The following is a 21,634-nucleotide window of genomic DNA, read 5'->3' on the forward strand; positions in this document are numbered from 1 at the left end:
AGGTTCCTTAAGTGTTTTCCTGCTACTAAAAGTTAGGTAAGGATTTTATGTTCTTTAGGGGCACTGAAGGTGTGGTACAGGAAGGAAAATAGTGGCTGAAACCTCTATAATTGTAATATTTCTTTGCTTTCTGCTAAAATGTCTATGATAGTCATAAGTGTAGGACCGTCTCATCCTTTACGAGCTGAAGTTAATAGTATAATAAAGTCACTGAAGGGTAAGTTACGATAATGTACTGATAATGGATTCTTTAGTAATACACCCTTTAAAACACATCATACCAAAGGAGAAAAATTGAAGTGGATTTCATTTCCCCTACAAGCCTTACTTTACCATTTTTATATCAGGAAATGCAGTTACATTAATCTGATTTAGCTTATTCATCAGCAAAATTACGTTGATTTTTCAGGGCATTGAAAGCACTTTTTTTCACTGGTGGAAAACTGTTATGAATGGTTTGTGTGGCGAAGAACTTCAATGTTTCAGAAGAATCACTGTGGAGTTTGCATGGGGCTTTTGTTAGGAAACTGGGTAATGCTTGGTTTTTCGATCCTATTTCTCTCAGGCTCTGGCAAGGCAGGTTTGGCTGAAGGGACACGTTCTTCTCCTGCCCCCTTCATCATCCACAGAGGGGGAACCCTTTGGAGCATTGCAGCTTTGAATGGCTGGTTTTCCTTATCACAAAAATAGAGGGTGTTTTATGAGGCACAAAAGTCCACTCCTGATACACCTGATAGCTAATGTGCCATGGGGAAAGAGCCTAAACCTGAGAAATGGGAAATGTGCCAGGATCTAGATTGTAGCCTCTTTTTTGTTGTTGTTTTTTAATTCAAGGCATTTATTTTGTCCCCTTCTATCTCAGGTGTGCCGGGGGAGGATAATTTTCTATGTAAGTGCACTTGAAAAGACTGCAGAAACCTGATATATATTGATGGTGTTAAGGCAGGTTTTCTAAGTTTCAGGTGTGTAGCTGCTAAGTTTTAAGATACGATTAAAAAAACTGTGATTAATATTTATAGTTAGTTTAAATAGTTAATTGGGACTCAGCATGGCTAAGTGGCATTTCTAAGGGTAGTATATATGTGCATGTGAGAGAAAAATACACACTGTGCTCGGAAGAGTCTCTCATTTGCATTAAAATAAGATAACGTGGGTATTTCCCAGTTGTGTGCTGGAAAGATAACGATGCACACTGCAGGTGAAGGAGGCTCGTCAGAGCTAGGACTGCTGCTCACATTGTTGACTGAGGAAGAGAGTACCATATAGACCGACCATTGTGGTCCCTCAGTCTTCAGAAGCATCTGGGAGAAGTCAGAAAGTAAACCTACAGAAAATGAACTTACAGAAAGTGAATTTAAAGCGACTGTGCACCGCACCTTCCTCCCTCTGTGCTCCAAAGTGCTTCAAAAATTCTCCACACGTAGTGATCTAGGGCAGTCCTGAGGTGGTGGTATACAGACCTTTCGAAAGTACGTCTTGATTCATTAGAAAGAAAAACCTGATTTAAAAATACTAATGTACTGCTAAAGGACTACTGGATCTTTTTGGACTATATTCATTATATGAAAAACTCTCCAACATTTATCTGAAGTGTGATCATGCTCGCCTCTCTTTTCATTCAACAACCTTTTACCATGGATGATACAGAACTAACGCGAGATGATCCTCAGTCAAAAGTAAAGCTCTGCCAACAGGACAAAGCATTTAGGGGCACGATTACAGATATTTTGTCCATCTTTGTACTATTTTCACCAGTCCCCAACTATGTAGTCAGTTTGACATAATAGGTCTCCAAAACACACATGCAGTAGTACGTAGTACAGTTAGCCACATTTCTCTTGAAGCATGCAAAGTTTGCTTTAAAATGCAGAGACTTTCTGTAATTTTCTGAAATTTGTGACCGAAAGAAGCTCATTTAGACCTCTTATTCTATTAAATTTCCTACCACCATGGAAATGTCAACATTTCCATGCCAGATCCAACAGTCCAGCCCATTTTCTGCCTCGGTAGTTAACAAAAGTTGTGCTTCATGAAGATGCATGTTATTCAATGAAAACCAAATATAGAAAACATTTATTTATAACTTCTGACACTTAATAATTTTCTCAAGATTTACAGTCTGAGAGACACAATTTCTACAAATGTTCTTGTTAGGGATACAGATCTGATCTTCTAGCTAGTGTTAAACTTCCTTTTTTTTTAATGAAAGTAGAAGTTCTGCAGTGTCAAATACATTGGCATCCATGCAGGGCTGAATTTAGCTATGCGATACCATATACAGGGCTGAATAGCTCAGTGTTTACAGTTCTTACATATGCACAAAAAGCACCAAACTCACCTCTCGCTTGAAATCACCAAGAGATTTATCCAATTCATCTGATGCAAAATTCAGACAGGATTGAGCATCAGCAGAGTTTAGACACACCATGAAAAGTGCCATAGGATCTTTAGTGACCACACATAGTTGGGTTTTCTCCTTCTTTCTCACTGGGAGGAGGAAGGAAAGCTCCAGCAAAATGCTGGGATGATAAGGTATCATCTTCCTGGGGCACTGGTTATGTGTCAAATCAGCTACAGAATTAGTAACATCATTCCAAGCTGTGCTTTTCAGCTTTCTTTGGAGATGTCACATTTTGGTATGGAAACTACTTAGCTCATGGGTTTTTAATAGCACTTTTAAAGGACTGAGGCTTTTTCTCTTCTCTAGCAGTGCGCTGGTATCATTTTGGAGAAGAAGTTGTCAGTGTTTCTACTTTAATTCTGTTCTTCTCTGTAGAACCAAGTGTGCAGTTTCTGCCAGCTTGCCAGGGGTGGAAGGGTAATATTGTGCTCTCTTTCACTTTTGTCATTCCTCTCTTCTCCCGGTACCACCTCCTCCTCGGGCCAGCCCTGGTGCTAGATCCTTCTGTCCCTCCTTTTAGTTCATGAACTCAGCAGATCCCTACTGCGTTGTATGTTTTGGTCGTGGACTCTTCTTGACCATGTTAGGGAGTTAACACTGGTTGGCAGAGAGGTCTGACAAAAAACAGTGCTGGAGCTAAGTCAGTAGCAGAGAGCAAGACAGAGAACAGGCGTGTGAAATCACGACCTAAAATTTCTGTCCTTTCAAGTTGCACTATAGCATAACGTATAGTATGTCTGGAAAAGCAGGTGAGCAGCTCCCTGGTTTGAAGGGAGTGCAAATGAGGGAGCAAACCAGGCTGTTTGCAGTAGGTTTCTCACTGAGATGGAGCTCTGCAAGCACTAGATGGCCTGCTTTTAAAGGGAATGAGAAATGTCATCTGTTTGTATGCAAGAGAGGATGAAAAAGTACGATTCACACAAGTTAGGCATCTGCTTTATTATAAATCATGCTATTCTGTAGTGAATTCAGGGAATATCAGTTTATTATGGTGCTGTGGAATCACATAATGTACTCACTTCATAAATATTAGAAGTGATTTGTCAGATTGTTTAGATGTAGGATCAAGTTAATAAATGAAAACTATCTGTGTACAGGCTCTTGCTGTACTTTAGTTTAAACTTCTTCTGTAGTGATGTAGTTGAATTACTTCATACTTGCTGACAGATGCAGTTACTGCAGCTCAGCTGATGTGGTATCCTGTGACCTGATCGTGAGTATGAGCCATCGGAGATTATATTTTCAACTCAACAAACAGCAATGGCAGCGGTTAAGGATTAATTCTGTATACCGAATATCATGTCTGTTTTCAAAGTGCATTTCTACATCCCCATACCCAATCCAGACTCAACACATCTGTAATATGACAGTCATATGCGTGAAGGAAGAGTCACCACCAGTGTTTGGTGTTGGATGCCCTCAAAGACACTGAGGGCCAAGATGGAATGGAAGGTAAGAGATGCAGTTGCCCTGCAAGGTGTGGTGTTATCAGCAGGTGTTTTGCTACAGTTTTATATTTGACTATGAAAAGGGGAGAGCAAGAGAAAAAGTAAAGACAGGACTCAGAAGAGAAACTGCATTTTGGCTGAGGTATATGAAAGTCCTGATAGAAGTTATGATTTTTCTTTCTCTAAAAGAGAATGGCTTTCCTTCTATGCCACTAAAAAAAGTCAACGTAAAAAGAAACACTTCAAATATTTTTTGTAGAGGTCTTTAACTGCTAAATAATAATAATAATAATAATAATAATAATAATAATAATAATAAGAAGAAGAAGAAGAAGAAGAAGAAGAAGAAGAAGAAGAAGAGGTCAGTTCCTATTGAAAGGAAACCAGGCTTTGGTGAAAGAGCAAAGGACTCTAACACAAAATTGCAACAGCATTGTTATATGCATGTTATGCTCCATGAGGTGCCAGAAGCACCCAGTGCCCAAGGCTGGGCTGCAGCAGTATTCTAGCATGGCACAGACCCTAAAATTCTCACTTTTCTCTGTTTAATGTGGGAGGTGGGAATCTGACAGCAGCAACAATTGAGTCTGGCAGCCAAAACGGGAACATTAGCGGGTTGGTAAAATGTCATGTAACATCTTTCCAGCACTGCGATTCCTCCCAGGCAAACCCCTTGTGCCAACCCAAAGGGAGCCTGACAGTCACAACGCAAGCAGGTCTGCTGCGGATATGAGTGCTCTTTAAATTGAGGGAAAATATTGTTTCCTTCCACTTCCCCAGGGATTAGTCTGGATATCAGATGCATTTGAATGAGGTATTAGATTAACAGATGTAAAAGAATCAGAAGGGTTTATGTTCCAGCCTTTTCTCCCATTTAATCCAGCAAGGGGAAAAGTCTTTATTAGAAGTCCCAGATTGACTGACCATCTGAGAAAATATAGTACATTGAATCTTGCTTTCAAGATATTTACATCTATCTCAAAATATATACATTTTGAGAGGGGATTTTGCACATAAGAAAAAATGACCTGTTATTCGTCCTGCTGGCAAACTAGCACTTCATCAAACCGTAACTGAGCTTAGTCAGCCATCAGCTATGGTTCTTATTGACTAAGAAATAAATGGTGAATGACTGGCCTGACATAATTAGTCATTATTGTATTTTTCAAGAATTTAGGCTCATTTTCCCAGGCTTCTCTTTCCACAATGTTTGGAAGATTTAATTAATATTCCTATCAATATTTTAAATAGGCTCAAGATAATGGGGATAACAGAGGAATTGTTTTCATGGCTGAGTGACCATAGGGCAATGAAATGATACTGAAAATTTTAAAACCAGAGACATTTGACTTGTAAAGCACGATATACCTTCCTAATACAACTTTGTGAAAGTTTGACATCGAAACTGTAGAATTTATGCTGTTCATTTCTCAATGCTGTTGTGGAACAGGGCTGGCACAGATATTATCTACTCCATCTCCGTTGGTTTAGTTCCTTTCTAAAATCTTTAAGGATCATATTTGATCTTTATTAATATATGTACTCAGTTATCTTCATACGAGATAATAAGATAACAAATGACAGATGTGCCTAACTGGCATCTGGACAATTTCAGATTTCAGCTGGATTTCTTGAGGCAATAGATGCTGTCTGATGCTCTCCCACCTTTAGACCTTGAGTATCCCGTGTGTACCAACACTTCCTTGTGTTTACTGTGTGCAGGTTATCTGAGAGAAGTGGCTCAAAATGTGGTGGCACAGAAGGTGAGGAGAGGAAGCGAGAGAGACCAAGTGACGGAGCAGAATAATGTAATGCTCACCTGCTTGGAGAGCCAGTGCTTAAAGACAAAAAACCCACCTCAGAACATACTGCTTCATTCAAGTGCATGGGTTCTAATTTTAGGGAAGGGTTATCTACACAATTCCAGGTAAAGGCACCCTCCTCTGAACCTGCACTTTGGCTCAGATGAGAAGTTCACCTCAGAACCCACCAGCTCCTGCCAGCGTCTGTAGAAGCTGAGAAAGGAGAAACCATTATGTACCAAGGTCTTTCTGCAGGTACTGTGAAGTAACTTATGAACCTATTATGCTTAAATAAGTGTCTTCCCCCACTCCAAACAATACTTAGAAGCAGCTCTGTGGCTGAGGGAGCTGGGTCTCTTTAGTTTGGAGAAGAGGAGACTGAGGGGTAACCTTATTAATGTTTATAAATATATAAAGGGTGAGTGCCACAAGGATGGAGCCAGGCTCTTCTCGGTGGCAAAAAATGATAGGACAAGGGGTAATGGGATCAAGCTCGAACACAAGAGGTTCCACTTAAATTTGAGAAGAAACTTCTTCTCAGCGAGGGTGCCAGAGCACTGGAACAGGCTGCCCAGGGAGGTTGTGGAGTCTCCTTCCCTGGAGACATTCAAAACCCATCAGGACATGTTCCTGTGCAACCTCACCTGGGTGTTCCTGCTCCAGCAGGGGGATTGGACTAGATGATCTTTTGAGGTCCCTTCCAATCCCAAACATACTGTGATACTGTGATCTTCAACCACTCCTGCATTCATTTTTATTCACCCGAAAATAACCCCGTAGTGTTTCTGATTGACCGAATTGATGTTTTTAAGCAAAGTTAGCTAGAAAATAAGCCAGCAAGCGTAAATCAGAAGCAGGTACTCTTGTTTTGCTTGAAGGCTCCTGCATGAACCTTTGCTGATTTGACCTTCAAGAGAACTGACGGCTTCAGCAGCAGGTTGGAGAAGATGTGGCCAGGAAGCCTCAGCAAAGTGGCATTCCCTCACCGAGAGGGAAAACACACCCTTTGTTGAATAGTTATGCCACTAGCAGATTATTTCCAGGGACAGGGTGTTAGGGGATTCAGAGGTATTAGATGTGTGATTTTTAATTAATGAACTGATTTATCCAGAGTATAGCGTGACTGCCAGGAGAATATCTATCTGCTGTTCCACTGACGTCGCTAGGCAGCAGACAGATTTTTTTTCGGAATGAAATTGAAGAAAGGAAATTGCACTTGGCAACGGGTAATTGGGAAATGACGGCAGGCACCTGAGAAGGGCTTGAAAGCTTTGAGATACGGGAGAGGCAAATAGCAGCAAAAGGGCAGAGTGGAGGAATGAGTTCAGAGGGGCAAGCGCCGGCACAGCTGCGCGCTGCCGTCACAGAAGGGAAATGGAAACTAAAGCCTGAGCAGAAACCTCGGCTGCCCCGACGAGGCATCTGCCACATCCCAGGATGTCCCATTTCATCGCCGTGACATCCATCCATCTCTCCCGCTATAAAAAGAAAGATGCACTTCCGTGTAGATCCCCTGGGTTCGCAGCTAAAAGAGCAGGACTCGGGCCAGCTGCTACTCTCACTCATCTCTCGTGCATTTGGCCGGGACCGAAACTATTGCACCCGACTTAATGTTTTGTCATGTTTAGAGGACAAATTCAATCCGTGATGTTTTCCCGTCATTCGATGGCTGGGGATAATCAAGGCCATGGTTCTGTTCACATAGGTTGTTTTATTCCCTAAAAGTATGCTTATGAATATGATGAGAATTGCAGTTACATAGCTAGAAAATAGCATGTAATAACTCCAGGGGAAATGGTACGAACATCTAAATGCACAAGCAGTTTGGGCTAACACCATACTCCCACAGCTCCTTCCAGGACAGGGGCAGATTTTAATATGAACACAAACTTCTAGTGGCCTGAATGCATAATTTTGAAATAATTTTATTTCCTACTTTTTACGATGCCCACTCTTCTCATATTCTAGTATTAAAATATTCTAATGTTAACATGAAATGAGGGAGCTGCTCATACTGCTGTCAGTTTCAGTTTTACCCTTGTAGTTTGTCACTCCATCCCAACTAAACCTCTTTGTCATTTGCTAATAGATTTTGTATTTTAGACATCCATACAGCCCTTTTTTCAAACAAACAAACAAACAACTGTTCAGGCAAGAGCTCTGTTAGATTTGCTTCTAGGGATTTGCTTTGGGACTTCTAATTTAAACTGTTTCCTGCCTACCACCACCATTTATTTGGATTTTAATGAATTTCATAATGGGAGTTAAATGTTTGTTAGTACAATTTCAAAGTCTTTATCATTAGCAATCCAGTGTCACTGCTATGAACGCATTGATTATGCACCACAAATACTAAAATATATACCATGGTATAAAGTTTGCCCATCTAACCAGACTCCTCTTAAAATTATTAAAAACTTCCCTAACTGTATCTCTCAAGTTAAGGCTTATAATGCAACCATTTTTTTTTTTTTCACATCCTTTGACTTCTTATTCACACTAATCTAACACAGGGGTAAGAAAACCTATGGGAAGCCTATCTTTTGTTAAGTCTTACTGCCAGAAGCGATTTTGGAGAGTTCACAGTATAAATATACCATAGTATTCAGTCTCCCCATATACTGCCGAGTGCCATCCCCAGCGGTGTTCCCTACTTTTACCTCATCAGCTATTTCTCCTGTCTCTCATTTAAGCCAATGCTTTATTTTAACCAGCCATTCAGATACACACTTAAAACACACCCAACTTGATCCTAAGAGATTTGTACACACCTGGAACTCATTGTGTGTTAAAACCACCCGCTCTGACCTTTAAAGAGTCTGGGTTATCCACAAAAATGCCTCTCCCACGTACAGTCACTTCAGGACAACAGGATCCCAACCACAAGATGACTGCTGTCACCAACCGGCTTAGGTTCTTATACACCATATTTTTCTTTCTGTATATGCCATGGATTATAGTTACTTTCGCATCACATCTTGTGTTGGGTACCACCCTGGTAGCTCACTGACCCACAACACTGCAGAATTGCCCTGTCTTCAGGCCCTGGCACGGAGTCAACTCAAATGAGTGTTTATCTGGGTTGGTGTTGGAGAGGTTCAGCAAATACTAGTACGGAAAAATGTGTTTGTTTTACTGCCGCGTGCTTTGGATAAAGGGGCACTACTATATCTTCTGTTTTAACGACTGTTGTTACTATGAATGCAAATATAAATCTACTTTTACATTTAATATGCCATATGCCAGCAAGACCTAGCGGAAGATCCCTGCAAATGTAAACACCTACGTGCACAGTGACCTACTTACAAGTTACGCGTGGGCTTGCACGTAGCCATATAAAGTATGTCTAAAAGCTGTATTCAAAGCCTGCAATTTGAATCCATTTTCAGGCAGTGCGTGGCAGACTGAATAGAGATGATGCCTGACAGTCATTCATCCAAGTTTTATTTAGTTTTAAGATACAGTTTTCTTTTAAGTTACAAAGGCTTACACTGTGCCAATGACTTGCCATTGTCTTGATTTCAATGGAGAATTTTGGTTTGGACTTGATGACATTGATAGCAGCCCACATTTTGAGTGGATAACATTTAAAATTCGGTGTCATGATGTTCAAGGATTTCCACTGACTTCCAGCCACAGAAAAAATTCGAGGACTTACATACATTGAATGCATTCTGTTTATTTGAGAAGGAAGATCTCATACGAGTGCCCATTATGGAAGGCATCTCATCATGTACAATAAAATCAACCATTGCTTCCAGCAGAATACAAAAATACACATCTCAGTGACTTCCATACAATAATAAATATGTAATCATGCATCCAACAATAAAAAGGCACGGAAAACTGGTCACTTAGTAGTCATAAAAATTACTAACTATATTAACAAAGCCACCCAAATTATCTGTACAAGGAAATGTAACAATATATTCCAAAGGTGAAAACACATAAAACATCTTTAAAATAGTATATGCAATAAATACCTCAATTGTTTTTTATATATTAAAAATAAAACTGTGCCATTGTAAACAGTATGTAAACAAACAAAATTCACTGTTCCTTACCATTATTACAAGTAAATAAAGCCAAAAGTTACACCCCTGCTCTGTTAGATATACTTCATTGGCAAGTTTTGTCAGGCAGTTTAAAGGTTTACTCTTTTCTGCAGCAAACAGAGCCCGCTACGTGTGTAATTGTAAGTACTAGAGCAACCACTAAGCTTCAGAACTGACTGCCCAGCATGTGACAGGTCACCAAATAGTCAGATCTGAAACTAGGAAAAGCAATTTTTGCAGTGTTATGGACAAAAGTAATTGATTTAAACTACGTACAACAGTGTCAGTAAAACTGAGCCGCTTATATACCACTGCTTTCCTATAGGTGTCGGGGGGCTGTACAAAGGTAGTAAGCATCCTTACTCCCAGGGGTGGAGAAAGTGAGGCACACAAAGGTGAACTGAGTTGCCCTCAGTCTTGCACCAGCTGCACAGCAGGAAACCAAAGGCAGAATCCAAACCTCCAGCCACTTCCTCCTCATCTCCTCACGTATCCTCTACTCATCCTGGCCTTTCCAACAAGTAACAGTGAGTCCTGAACTCCAGTCCTGATTGTAATTACAGAAAGATAACAAACATGCAAAAGGGAAGTTGTTTGCTCACTTGGGCTCCCGTCTGCTCCCACTAATAAGCACTGAAGTTTGCTGCTGACTGCACAAGAGGAGCTTTTTGACCCCAAATCTGTAATCAGATCCACAGGAGCAGACCAGCGAGCCCAGGCAGAGCCCTGTGTATCCCTCATGAGCCTATGGCTTTTCCCAACTGTTTGGTCTGTTGAGCTCAACAAGCTTTTGGAAAGTTCAACCAAGGTACATGCTTCCTTCCTTATTAGCAAGGGGAAGAGTAGAAATCGAAACATGATCCTTTCTTAAACAAAATTACAGCCAAAGACCCCTGGGACTGGTGGGCATTCTGCATGGACGTTTTCAGAAAGAGCCTCACGGGGGAGCAGGCTGGCTTGCCATTTCGTTAGCTTTTGATAACATTGGCAGAACTACCTCATTTTACAAACCCTGCTGTGTCCCTGGGATGACTACCTATGATGAATACAAACTTATCTGTTCTGGACACATATATTTCAAAGTGCAAGATAGCTCTTTTTTTTTTGAAAGTTATATTTTTAGCCTTAGATGAGGAGATTAAGATGCATCTATTTAGCTGTTTCACAGCCTTGTGTCTTTTTACAGTAAGAATATACTTAGAGCATACACAATTAAAAGATACCCTGGAAAGGGATTTAGGAAGCGCTGCATTACAGTATTTTTCCTCCCTGGTGCTATTAAAGAACTGATCCTTCTGTCCCCTAAACAAGTGATTTCTCTAATATCAAGCAGTTGTCTGATTTGCCTTACCACTTAGTATTTTCATCGTTTTATTTATCCATTAAATATTAAAAGAATCATTCTACAGACTGGCTCTGAAGATACTTCCATGACTTGATGAGAAGTTTAAAGGCATATACTACATAACTTTATTTTTTCTTTCTTCCAATAAGGTACTTTGGGATAAGATACTTCAAGTGTCTCACTCCAGACCTGCAAAGCCAGGTGAGCTGTATGAAATCAGTAGGTATACAAAATAAATGGGACTACTTCTTACTCATCAATAAATAACTCTTCATTTTCACCTGCCACACTGTGTGCCCTTCTTGTGGAGAGAGGTATGAAACGTGATCTGTTTTTAGAAGATTCTGTATTAAATCTTACAAAAGTTATTTTAGAAGGTATTTTCTTAGATATATTCAAGGATCAGACCAATGAAAAATTCTGTACATTCTCTGAGGCATATATTTCCACCTGTGTTGTAATTTGCAGGTTCTGTAGAAAAATTCAAATAGCAATTGCAGATTTCACATTGGGAAAAAATAAATACATTTCACTCATTTAAAAAAAAAAAACAACTATCACAGTAGGAAAATAGCCAGTAAACAACAGATTCGGGTGGGTTTAATCTTGGCTTCAGTGAGATCAAAGGGAGTTTTGCCAAGGATTTCAGCGAAGCCAAAATTTCACCCAGAATTGTATACAATTCTTTAGCTGACAACAATCATAAACATCCTGCAACTCCATTGTATAAGTTAAATATTAATAAGCATCTGTAAACATCCTGCAATTCATCTGATATAAAAAATATTACAATAAAAACAATGCAGCATCTCAAGCATTGTATAGTTTTAAGTTTTTTTGGTTCTACACACAAGTAGGCGTAATTATATTGGGCAAAACCAGGGTATGTATATACATATATATGTACAGGTTTGCACACAACACATACACACTACAAACTAGATACTACATATATACACACATGCACATGTGAATACTGGCAAGAGAACAACATTCATAGGTATGGCATTTGTAAGTCTACTGATGGTCAGTCTGGTGATAGCTTTTAGGCAAGGAAGAGTTACTACCTCCCCAAATCCTCTGTAGGCTTATACATAAATGCTAAAACTAAAATACATGAGCCACCTCCAAGAGGGACTAAAGCGCTGTTTGAAGCTAAGCACATGCCTCAGTCCCAACAGATCTATATGTTTGCAGACAACAAATGTTCCTGTGGAGCGAAAAGGCCCAAGGGGAAACAAAGAGCAGAAACTACTGAGTGTGCAGCAATTTTTACTTAAACCAGTACACCCCTACTACATAATTTCTTTGTCTATTGAACGTGGTTTTGAATTGAGTGGAAAATGTGTGTTTCAGCTTTTTACTACGAAATGCAATTCAGACCCGAATATACGAGTTAGGCAGAAAACTAGATGGTGCCACATCTCTGCAACTCTTCATGTGTACATTATGCATCCACTCATGCAAGAGAGTGGGTGTTACTACAGAATTAACTAACAGCCGTAATTAACCAGTTTAAGTGACAAGCCTGGCTAATGAGAGAAACCACCCATGTTGGGCTGGGATCCTCTCAGGACCTTTAAAATACCTTTAGATTAAATTTTCTTTTTTGAATGCCAAAAAAATACACTGCAAATAAATTCATGCAAGTACATAATGCTTGGCGTTTAAAGATACCCGCTTCTGGATGTATAGTTGTGACAGCGAGAAGTTTTGTTAGTACTAACTGATATGTCTGCTGTCACTGTGAATTAAGCTGCTGGTATCAGAGGTCATTAAATTATTTGTGTGTGATGACAGCAACGAAGGACCAGGTCTCTGGTGCAGAGATCAGACCCTCTTCATCTCTCAGAAGCTCCTCAATGGCTTGTCACGTCCCACCTATCGCACATCTCATCTGCTGTGAACATTATCTCGCCCTTTGATGATCCTCTCAACAGACAAGCTTCAGCAAACTCACTGACTAGGTATACCACTGGCAGCTCTAGGAGGGTCCCATGGTTTAGGTCTTTTAGGATTTAAATGACAGGATGTAAGAGAGTGGCTAATGAAACACATTTGTTCAGGACAGGTTCACAAGCTGTGCACCTTGAGGGGAAAAATAGTAATTTTTGTCATATATGGACAACTGCATTTTTCAAAGTGCAAGTTTTAAGGGGACAGAAATCCAGGACAGAAAGTATAGACACCACAAGTGAACAGATGCCTGTAGAAAATCCTCTGAAATCTGGCTAAGCAGTACAGTCCAAATGCCTATTTCAATATCTAGAGATGGCATCTTGTGAGAGGACGATGACACTAGAAACCTTCCCGGTGAGCACCCGCATGCCTGCGTGCTCGTTGTCAACCTTCACAAACTGTCCCAGGAGAAAAACCTTATATTCTGAAAGTTCTCCTCAAGAGCCCCAGGCCCCGTTTGCCAGCAGACATGCTCTCCCTCCCTGAAAAGCAAAACCGAGCAGCAGCAAGGGTTTTCCTCAACCTCTCCATTCATGTCAGAATTGACTGTAACTGCAAAGAGAATTGTTCCCAAACAGCTTACCTCAGCTAACGCAGGGAGAAAAACCACAGTCACATCTGTAACACTCTCCCTGTTGATGATATTACCACATTATTAATTAAACCAAATTTTTTTCTATGCAATTAATATTTTAGTTTAATAAAAGTAGGACTTAAAATGCTAATTCCCTTTAAATAGCCATAGCAGGGGTTTGAGGCACTGTGGGGATTTTATTTTTGGTTTTTCACACAGTTTGCATCATGAACACACACTACCCAACTTTACTTTTAGTTCATTTCTTCCTGGTTTCATCTTCCAGTTCACATGCTCTAGAATAACATAGTTATACCAGCATCAAACACAGCTTCCTAAAAGAAATCATTGTTTCCAATTAATTGCAGGGGGGATAATGGGGGGTGGAACTAATTACTTTAAACTCACAAATATATTTTTCCAATGTGTTTGTTCCATAGAATAAAATATAGACTAGTCACTTGCATACTTTACATACTTGTCCTACTAATAGCTACTGTAATTTCTAGTATTTTCAAAGTCTTACACAGCTGGTGGAGTTAGCCAAAACACCTCTCTTCCAAAGGGCATTCCACAACTCAAAATCCCCTCAAAGAGCTTTTATTAAAAGCGTTTCTTTCAGCTGGGAGACAGAGTCTTCAACTATATAAAATAAAAGTTTATAATTCTGCCATGTACGTCTATGAATTTTCTGTTGACTGCTCTGAAGGTGGAAGGTCTTTAACCACTGCAGCTAAATTCATTACAATTTGTCCAGGAATACTCTAGGGTCTGTCATTGCCAGCATTTGGCTAGTTTGCCAAAGTGTTAACAATGCTAATATTTTATTTACAGATGATGAGGGGTTGATGTTCTAAGTTTAATTCTACAGACTAAAAGAAACCCCAACCTTTCAAAACCTTTATATTTTGAGTTACAATATTGAGGACAACCACTACTAAGCCTACAGAAGTTGCTATGAATTTTGGTATTAGCTCCAACTGGCTACAGGAATAGTCTCCTGGAAGCCTCCAGATGGCTTCCAAATGGAATAGAATTTCTGAGAAACAGACTGGGCTTCTGTATGGCAGAAATGAGCATTTCAAGTACACAAGCTAACTATTAACAGAGCTATTAAACCCAATGCAACAGTAGTAGAAAAGAACTAGAATTTTTTTTTTTCTTTTTGTAAAAAAGATCATTTTCCACACTATATTCTATATATAAATACAGGAATTTATACAACCAGTAAAGATCTTCTATTGATAATTACCAAATGATGCTTTATCAATCCTGTTGACACTACCATTCATCTCTGAAGAGGCAGCAGAGATATTTTAAGTCCTGTCTCAACTCCTCAGCATCCTCAAGTCATCAAAACCTCCTCCTTTTACTTAAGACAGCAATACAGTCATGTACAGTTCCTGCAAATATTAAATCTTCGCAATTAGAATAAGCAGCATCAAACCTCGATGATATGAAAATCATACCACAAAACATACAATCTATGAAAACAAAATCAAACAAATGGGAGAGCCTGTGGTAGAAATGTGACACTCAGGACACTGCAGCTGAGAGGTACTTTTGTTCTTGGGGTGAAAAAATTATAATTATTCAATTAATTTTCTGTGGCTCTCACACAAGTGACAAGATGATTTCCTGGTTGTAAGCTAAATGTATTGGTCCAGCTCTGTTATCCTCAACAATACGTATCACTGTGACTTTACCTTTCAGAAAGACTTTTTACACTGCTAAGTATTAATTACCAGAGCTGTCAAACCTATATGCAAGAACTTAATACTCAGAGGCACAGAGAGATCAATGGAGAAACAGTAGTAAACATTAGTAATGCAATCATTAAAAGGAAGCATCAAACAAAATGAGATCACTGTGGGGGGTTTTGTCTTATATGCCCATTCTGGAATTATCACTGCATAATATGTAGTTCTATATCTATTTTTAAAGTAGGACTATGGAACATCCTCTCATACTTGCTTTATATATTAATTTTCCATTTCATGTGAAAAAGGTTCCCTGCCAGTCTTCCTGAAAGGAAGATTAGATGCACTGAAAAACACTGATAACTTTACCCTTGAAATAAGATTTGTTCATTATCAAGGCATTATGAAATTTTCTTTAAGTGAATTAGCATCGCTGAGTTCAATTAAAAAGTCAAGATTGGCAGGTTATCTATTTCTTCACAAAAGCCATAGGACTATATGAAATTGGCCATTATAAAAAATTCAATTCTTCTTGTTTGAATTACAATTATACAACATTGCAGGATGAATTTCTTTGGGCAGGGATGGAGAGAGAAAGATTATTTCTATTTATGATTTACAGGATGTTTACTCCAGTCACAGAGTAGGAAATACAGTATTGAAATAGTCTGGGAGGGTTTTTGATCACACGCTTTCCATTTAACTCTTCTTCCATGTTTAAAATATTTTTCTTTGAAAGAATGACATGTTCAGGAATAAAAATAGTGGTAACAGGGAAATACATAAAAATGTATCATAAAGAAAATTTGCAATTGACATCATATAAAATTTTGCATTTTTGAACAAGTTTTTTTTTTTTAATTTTGTAAAAAACCCCCTACAACCATGAGTTTGCCTGATTTCATTCAGTTTCTAAGAAGAAGGCATTAGGCATTATAAAAGCAATACTCGCACAACCTGATTCAGAGGTTGCTACAGCAACTGAATACAGTGAGCTGGAAAAATCCCATTTTGAAAAGGACAAAAGAGAAACATGCATTTAGCAACCTGCTGCCGTTTTAAAACACGCGTTTCTCCTCTTCCTCCTTCTGAGGTGTAGGGCATTTCATCTATGTGAATACCAGCCACTTCAAGAAAATGCTGATTGCTCTGTATTCCTCTCAGATTCCAAGGGATGCGGACTTACCACAGAAATTAAGTGTATTTGGCTACAGGAAAAAAATTCATCCAGTAAAATTTGTCTAGTGATGTTTTGTCTTGATGAATCTAGCATGTCAAATCAGGCTCCACACGATCTACTTGTTGTCTGAAAAACTTTGTACTTCTAGGGGATGTGTTTATCCTATTTTTGTTGAAATGTTGCATTGAAACACTTTAAACATCAGGAGCTGGGACTTTTACAGCATTAAGGAAAAAAGCTCAAACTTGGAAATTACAATAATCAGGAGAGAGTAACATTATTCAAAAGTCTTTCTTTAGAAAAGCCGCGTCACTAAACACAGTTACGACTCATCACCTCTGCAGAAAACCCTACAAAGTATTTTGAGCCTACTTGTCAGATGCATTTGGATTTGATAGCCAACACTAGTCTAAGGCATGGAGTTGCATAAAATTTGCTCTCCTGGGCATCTAATAAATACAGCATAAACAATGCTTACATTTTTTTTTCTACTTTCATGTTTAAAAAAATCTTCTGGTTAGGGCAAATGAAGTTAAATTCTTTGGTGGTCATTTAAAAAAAATGAACTACATAAAGACAATTGATCAGTTGTCCTATACTGAGGTAATTTGAGGAGTGCCATAAGAAAGTTGCATTACAAACAACATTTGTCCATTTTCCCTGCCTAAAAGCAGCTCCCGTTATTAATAGATGCAGCGCAGACCTCTGCAGCAACCTGAAGAGATCTCATTCCATAGCCAATCTGAATGCATTGCATATTGCAAGGCTGAAAGTTGTTAAGAGAGTGTGTCCTACAATCAGAAAAGCAACGAAAGTTCTTCCACATATGGTGTCCTTGAATCAACCAGGAAGATTAACTACATAGGCTACTGGAACACAGATATATAAGAACGCTGCCACACATTAAAATATAGCGTAGCTTACAGAGAAACAAAGAGAAAAGGAAATACAACTCGTGAAGACTTGACAGGTGCCATCTGAACATCACTAAAGGGGTGAATGTCAAGTACATTTAAAAAAAAAAGTAATCTTTCAATTGTTTGCCTAACTTCCCATTGTTTGCATATGCTTTTCATACAACATGTCACTTGGCAAAGGGATTTTAGTTTCTTTTAATGGAAAGCATAATGGAACATAGCCTTTTACTTTTGTTTGTGCACCAGGATAATCAATTATAGTATGTCTACAGAGCTCCCAGTGTGGTGCCTGTTGAACCTACAGCAGCAAGGGCACATGGTACTATAACTGGATATAAATGAAGTTTGTTTTGCTCCTTTTGATTTTCTTTTTCTTGCAATAAAACAGTGAGAGGAATAGATTTTACTTTTCAAGGGACGATTCTCATCTACCTTCCAAGGGATGACTTGCACCATACTCATGCGAAAGGGAAGGCAAAACCAGGATGCAGTACTTGACAGTGGCCCCTTTAAATGGAGAAAATAGGCTTTGGAAAAAACAAATGACACTTTACGCTGCTGCCTACAAGGAAAACATACATAGACATTAAGATACTCTTGAACCTGTAAGAAATGTCAAAGCTACTCAATTAAGTAGAAGTCAAGTGTTCCAATGACACCTTGTCAGGACCAGCAAGGAAACAGCCATTCTGTGCAAGTTTTCTGGCAGGAGATGCAATATAATCTCAAACATTTAAGTAGGGTTTTTTTGTAGATATATGCAAATTATTTTTCTACTAGATTAACATTTTTGTGAAAAATTAACCAGGAAATTCAGTTATGAAGCTATGTTTCATTTAAGTAAACTGTAAATAACCTTATAAACTCTGGTCTAATGCAACTTCTAAACAAAGATGGTTTTCATTTTTTAACCTGTTTACACTCATGGATTACTACCTTGCATGTGATTCATCTTTGCATGCATAGTGTAAAACCTTAGACTTCGTTTTTTAAATGTTTATGATCTACTGATGTAGGAGTGCTGACAAGAAGTGAATCAATGCCTTTGTAAAAAAATGCACACAGAGACTTTTTAAGTTAATAGTTAATTAGCAATGAGTGAAAGCTTACCCCACAAAAATCAAATCAGCTGCTACATTTTAAAACTCTTCTTATGTATGATAAATAAAATGAATCTTCCTGTAAAAAATTTCCATTAATCTTTCAACCTGCTTTTTGAACAATAAATAAAACATTTAGTGCCTAAAAGTTCAAATATGCTACAGATGTTTAAGGTAACTGAATAACTACATTAAAATGCACCATGAGAAAATTCTTTGTTTTCCATGCAGGAAGCCAATTGATATTTTTGTGAGGTACCAGTCTTTCAAAAATACTCATAAGTTAGTTACCTGATATATCTTCTGTACATAGTATATTTAAAAATCTGACTGTACAGTGTTTCAATCATATATAATGCATATAATCTGCTAGATATGGCACAAATGCTAAGTTTCCACACCCACACATCCTTTGCCGTAGAACACATTTTAGGCATAACACAACACTGAAGAATAGAAAAGTGCCTGAAACTGAAAAAAAAAAAAAGACGCTCAAGTAGTAATAAATTAAATCTCATTCAAACAGATATAAAAGTTGTTCAAGTGTTTATAAAGTATCGGATGTGTCATGCAACAGAACAAGAGACGATTCAGGCAGGCACACCATGCATTACAGTTCGCATTCATGGTATCACAAGGTATAACTTCTCTCCCCATTCCTGCGTGGCCGGGGAGCGCTGGTTCCCCGCGGCGCTGCTGGGCTCACCTGGGAAACCTCCAGAACCTCTCGCTCTCCTGCACAGGAGGTTTCATGAAGCTTCGCCTCGGAAGAATAACTGGACAACCTCATGCTGTACAGTGGGATCTTGCTGCAGCGTAAAGAGAGGCATACAGAGCTGCACGTAAGCAAAGCGATCATTTCTTGATTATATTTTCCAGCCAGTGCAGTTCACCATAAACTGATCAATTTACCCAAATGTGCTTATCTGAACTGGCCGAGTTTGCACACCAAGAAGACGTCTTTGCAGAACACATCACCTTTTCCTTTTTTTTTTTGGCACAAATCATTTATACTCTTGCAGCAAGCTCTTCCCCATACAAGACTTCAGAGATCCTAGCCTGTACAAACACACCAGTGCTTATCCTTCCACAGGGTAAACTACAAAGACAGCCAAGTGCCTGCAACAGCTTTGCTCCTCCAGCCACTTTCCCTTCTCTATGGAGAGCACCAGCATAATTACACTTCAGACAAAGGGGTGTTCTTGCCGAGCTCTTTAATTCCCTGCAGAATTCGCTTCATATGACCCACTTTCGTTATCCCCAGGTCCTACAGAAATTCAAAAAAAGAAAGAGAGAAAAAGAACGTTTATTTATAAAAAGGAAAAACACAACGAACCAACCAACAAACCCAGCAAAAACACCCCATTGATTGTGGTCTAGCCATGCAGCAGATGTCTAGAAACGTTTTCACTGCAGTCAACACGAAAACTGGAAAAGATTCTACGCCACTAACAAGTGTTGCCTAACAAAAAAATTTCTTAGAGCATACAATAAATCTCTTTCTTTCTCTGTCAGACAGAAAATTACTTACCTGCAATGATGACAACCCAAGGCACTGCAGTATCTGTCAAAAACATCTTTTGCTTGACTTCTAAGTACAAAAATCTTTCACAATTTCTGGCAAAAAGAACAATCTCCCCCTCCTCTCTAATATAGCAATCGAATGCTATAGTAGGATGTGATGGATTAGAGCTTCTGTCCAGCAATGTCACTTGATCTGAGGCCCTACAATGTGATGTCTGTTTTAATCAACAAACACACATATCCCCAGTTTCTCAAGGGAAAGTGGATGTAACAGCTACAGGCATGTAGGACAACTTTCCTTTAGAGAGCAATAGAAAAGGTAAGTACTTGTTTTTCATTCCAAAAAGGTTTCATCTCCTAACATGGATCTTTCTGATTAGAGAGCTGGAAGAAAAATTCTCAGAAACATGACAGTCACATCCCAAAGGAAAACGTAAAAAGCACAAGTGTAAATCTCCTTGTAGCCACCACTAAAGCAATCACGTCAGCTGAAATGTTTCTAATATAAGTTTCTGGGACCCATCTCCTTATGAGTGATGACAGACAAGAAATGTTTGCAGCAAACCTCTTCCAGCATTAGTAACAACTTTAGCAGCATCCATTTGTCAATTTTGACTGGTCCGATGGCGAGAGGAGCAGAACGGGATGCTCAGCTGCGCTAACGATCCCCAGCTGCGCTAATGAATTTTCAGCTCAGCTTGGTGAAAATCTGCTTCCCTCATCTGTACAACCCAGCTTTGAAAAATGCTTTAAAATCCTTGTGTTAATGATGTTGAGCAAGTGGCAGATTCAAGCACTAGTAATGTGTAGAATAAACCTTACGTAAACAGACTCTGATTAAATAAAAAAAAATATCTATTTTTCTATCATAGACATTCTTTCATTTTAATAGGAAGATTGTACATTACAAAGACATTAAAAGGGAGTGTAATTAAGGAGCCTGACATAGTTTTTCTCATAATGAGTGAAAAATTAAACCATACATAATATTCTGTACATACTCTACACAAAGACTGTATCTACCCTTCTACAGCCACAGAAACCTCAAAATCTGCACTTTATATTACTTAAAAGTGTTAACATGCAATTAATTTTGCATTTCTCCAAAAGAAGAAAAGGGTGGTAAGATGCCCATGAATTAATTCTTTTATTGTAAATGTAGCAAGGCACAGATTAAACAGGTGGGTTAATTTTCAGCGAGTCAAGACTGAATTCTGGTTATGTTAGAGATGAAAAAAAAAAAACTGGTTGTTTCTTCAGTTGAAAACTGTCATTACTATAAATACCTGACCAGCCTTTACAGCCCTCAGGCACAAAGGTGCCAGCATTAAAGAGTTAAAGTTTTGTTCATAAAAGTCCCCAAATCAAGCACTGTTCATAAACCCATCTGAAAAAAGCTTCTGGTTTTCCACACCACATCCATTTATATTTTGTTTCCTCTAATGGTGATCTCACTTATAAAAATATGTAGTACTAATTTTTAAGTTAAGAGAACTGATGTAGGTAGTAGTTGTTAAACTCGTCCCACAATGACAGTAATATTGTTCATTTTAAATTTGGAGAATATTTTCTTTTTTAAGCTAAATTTAATTTTTCCATTAATCCAAAATAGGCATGACTACTGAAACT

At 38.7% G+C, this 21,634-nt stretch overlaps 1 protein-coding gene across 6 annotated transcripts in view; it reads right to left on the reverse strand.

Annotated features, from left to right (window-relative positions):
- Window positions 1-9,310: 9,310 nt before the first annotated feature.
- DGKH (diacylglycerol kinase eta) overlaps window positions 9,311-21,634 on the reverse strand; it is a 172,492-nt gene continuing 160,168 nt past the window's right edge. For all 6 annotated transcript variants that reach the window (XM_065054598.1, XM_065054606.1, XM_065054613.1 and 3 more), the window contains one exon: window positions 9,311-19,748. In XM_065054598.1, coding sequence (XP_064910670.1) covers window positions 19,659-19,748 — 90 coding nt within the window. In that variant the 3' untranslated portion in view covers window positions 9,311-19,658. The remainder of the gene's footprint in view (window positions 19,749-21,634) is intronic.

Source organism: Columba livia, chromosome 1 (genome assembly GCF_036013475.1).
Source record: "Columba livia isolate bColLiv1 breed racing homer chromosome 1, bColLiv1.pat.W.v2, whole genome shotgun sequence".
Classification (NCBI taxonomy): Eukaryota; Metazoa; Chordata; class Aves; order Columbiformes; family Columbidae; genus Columba; species Columba livia.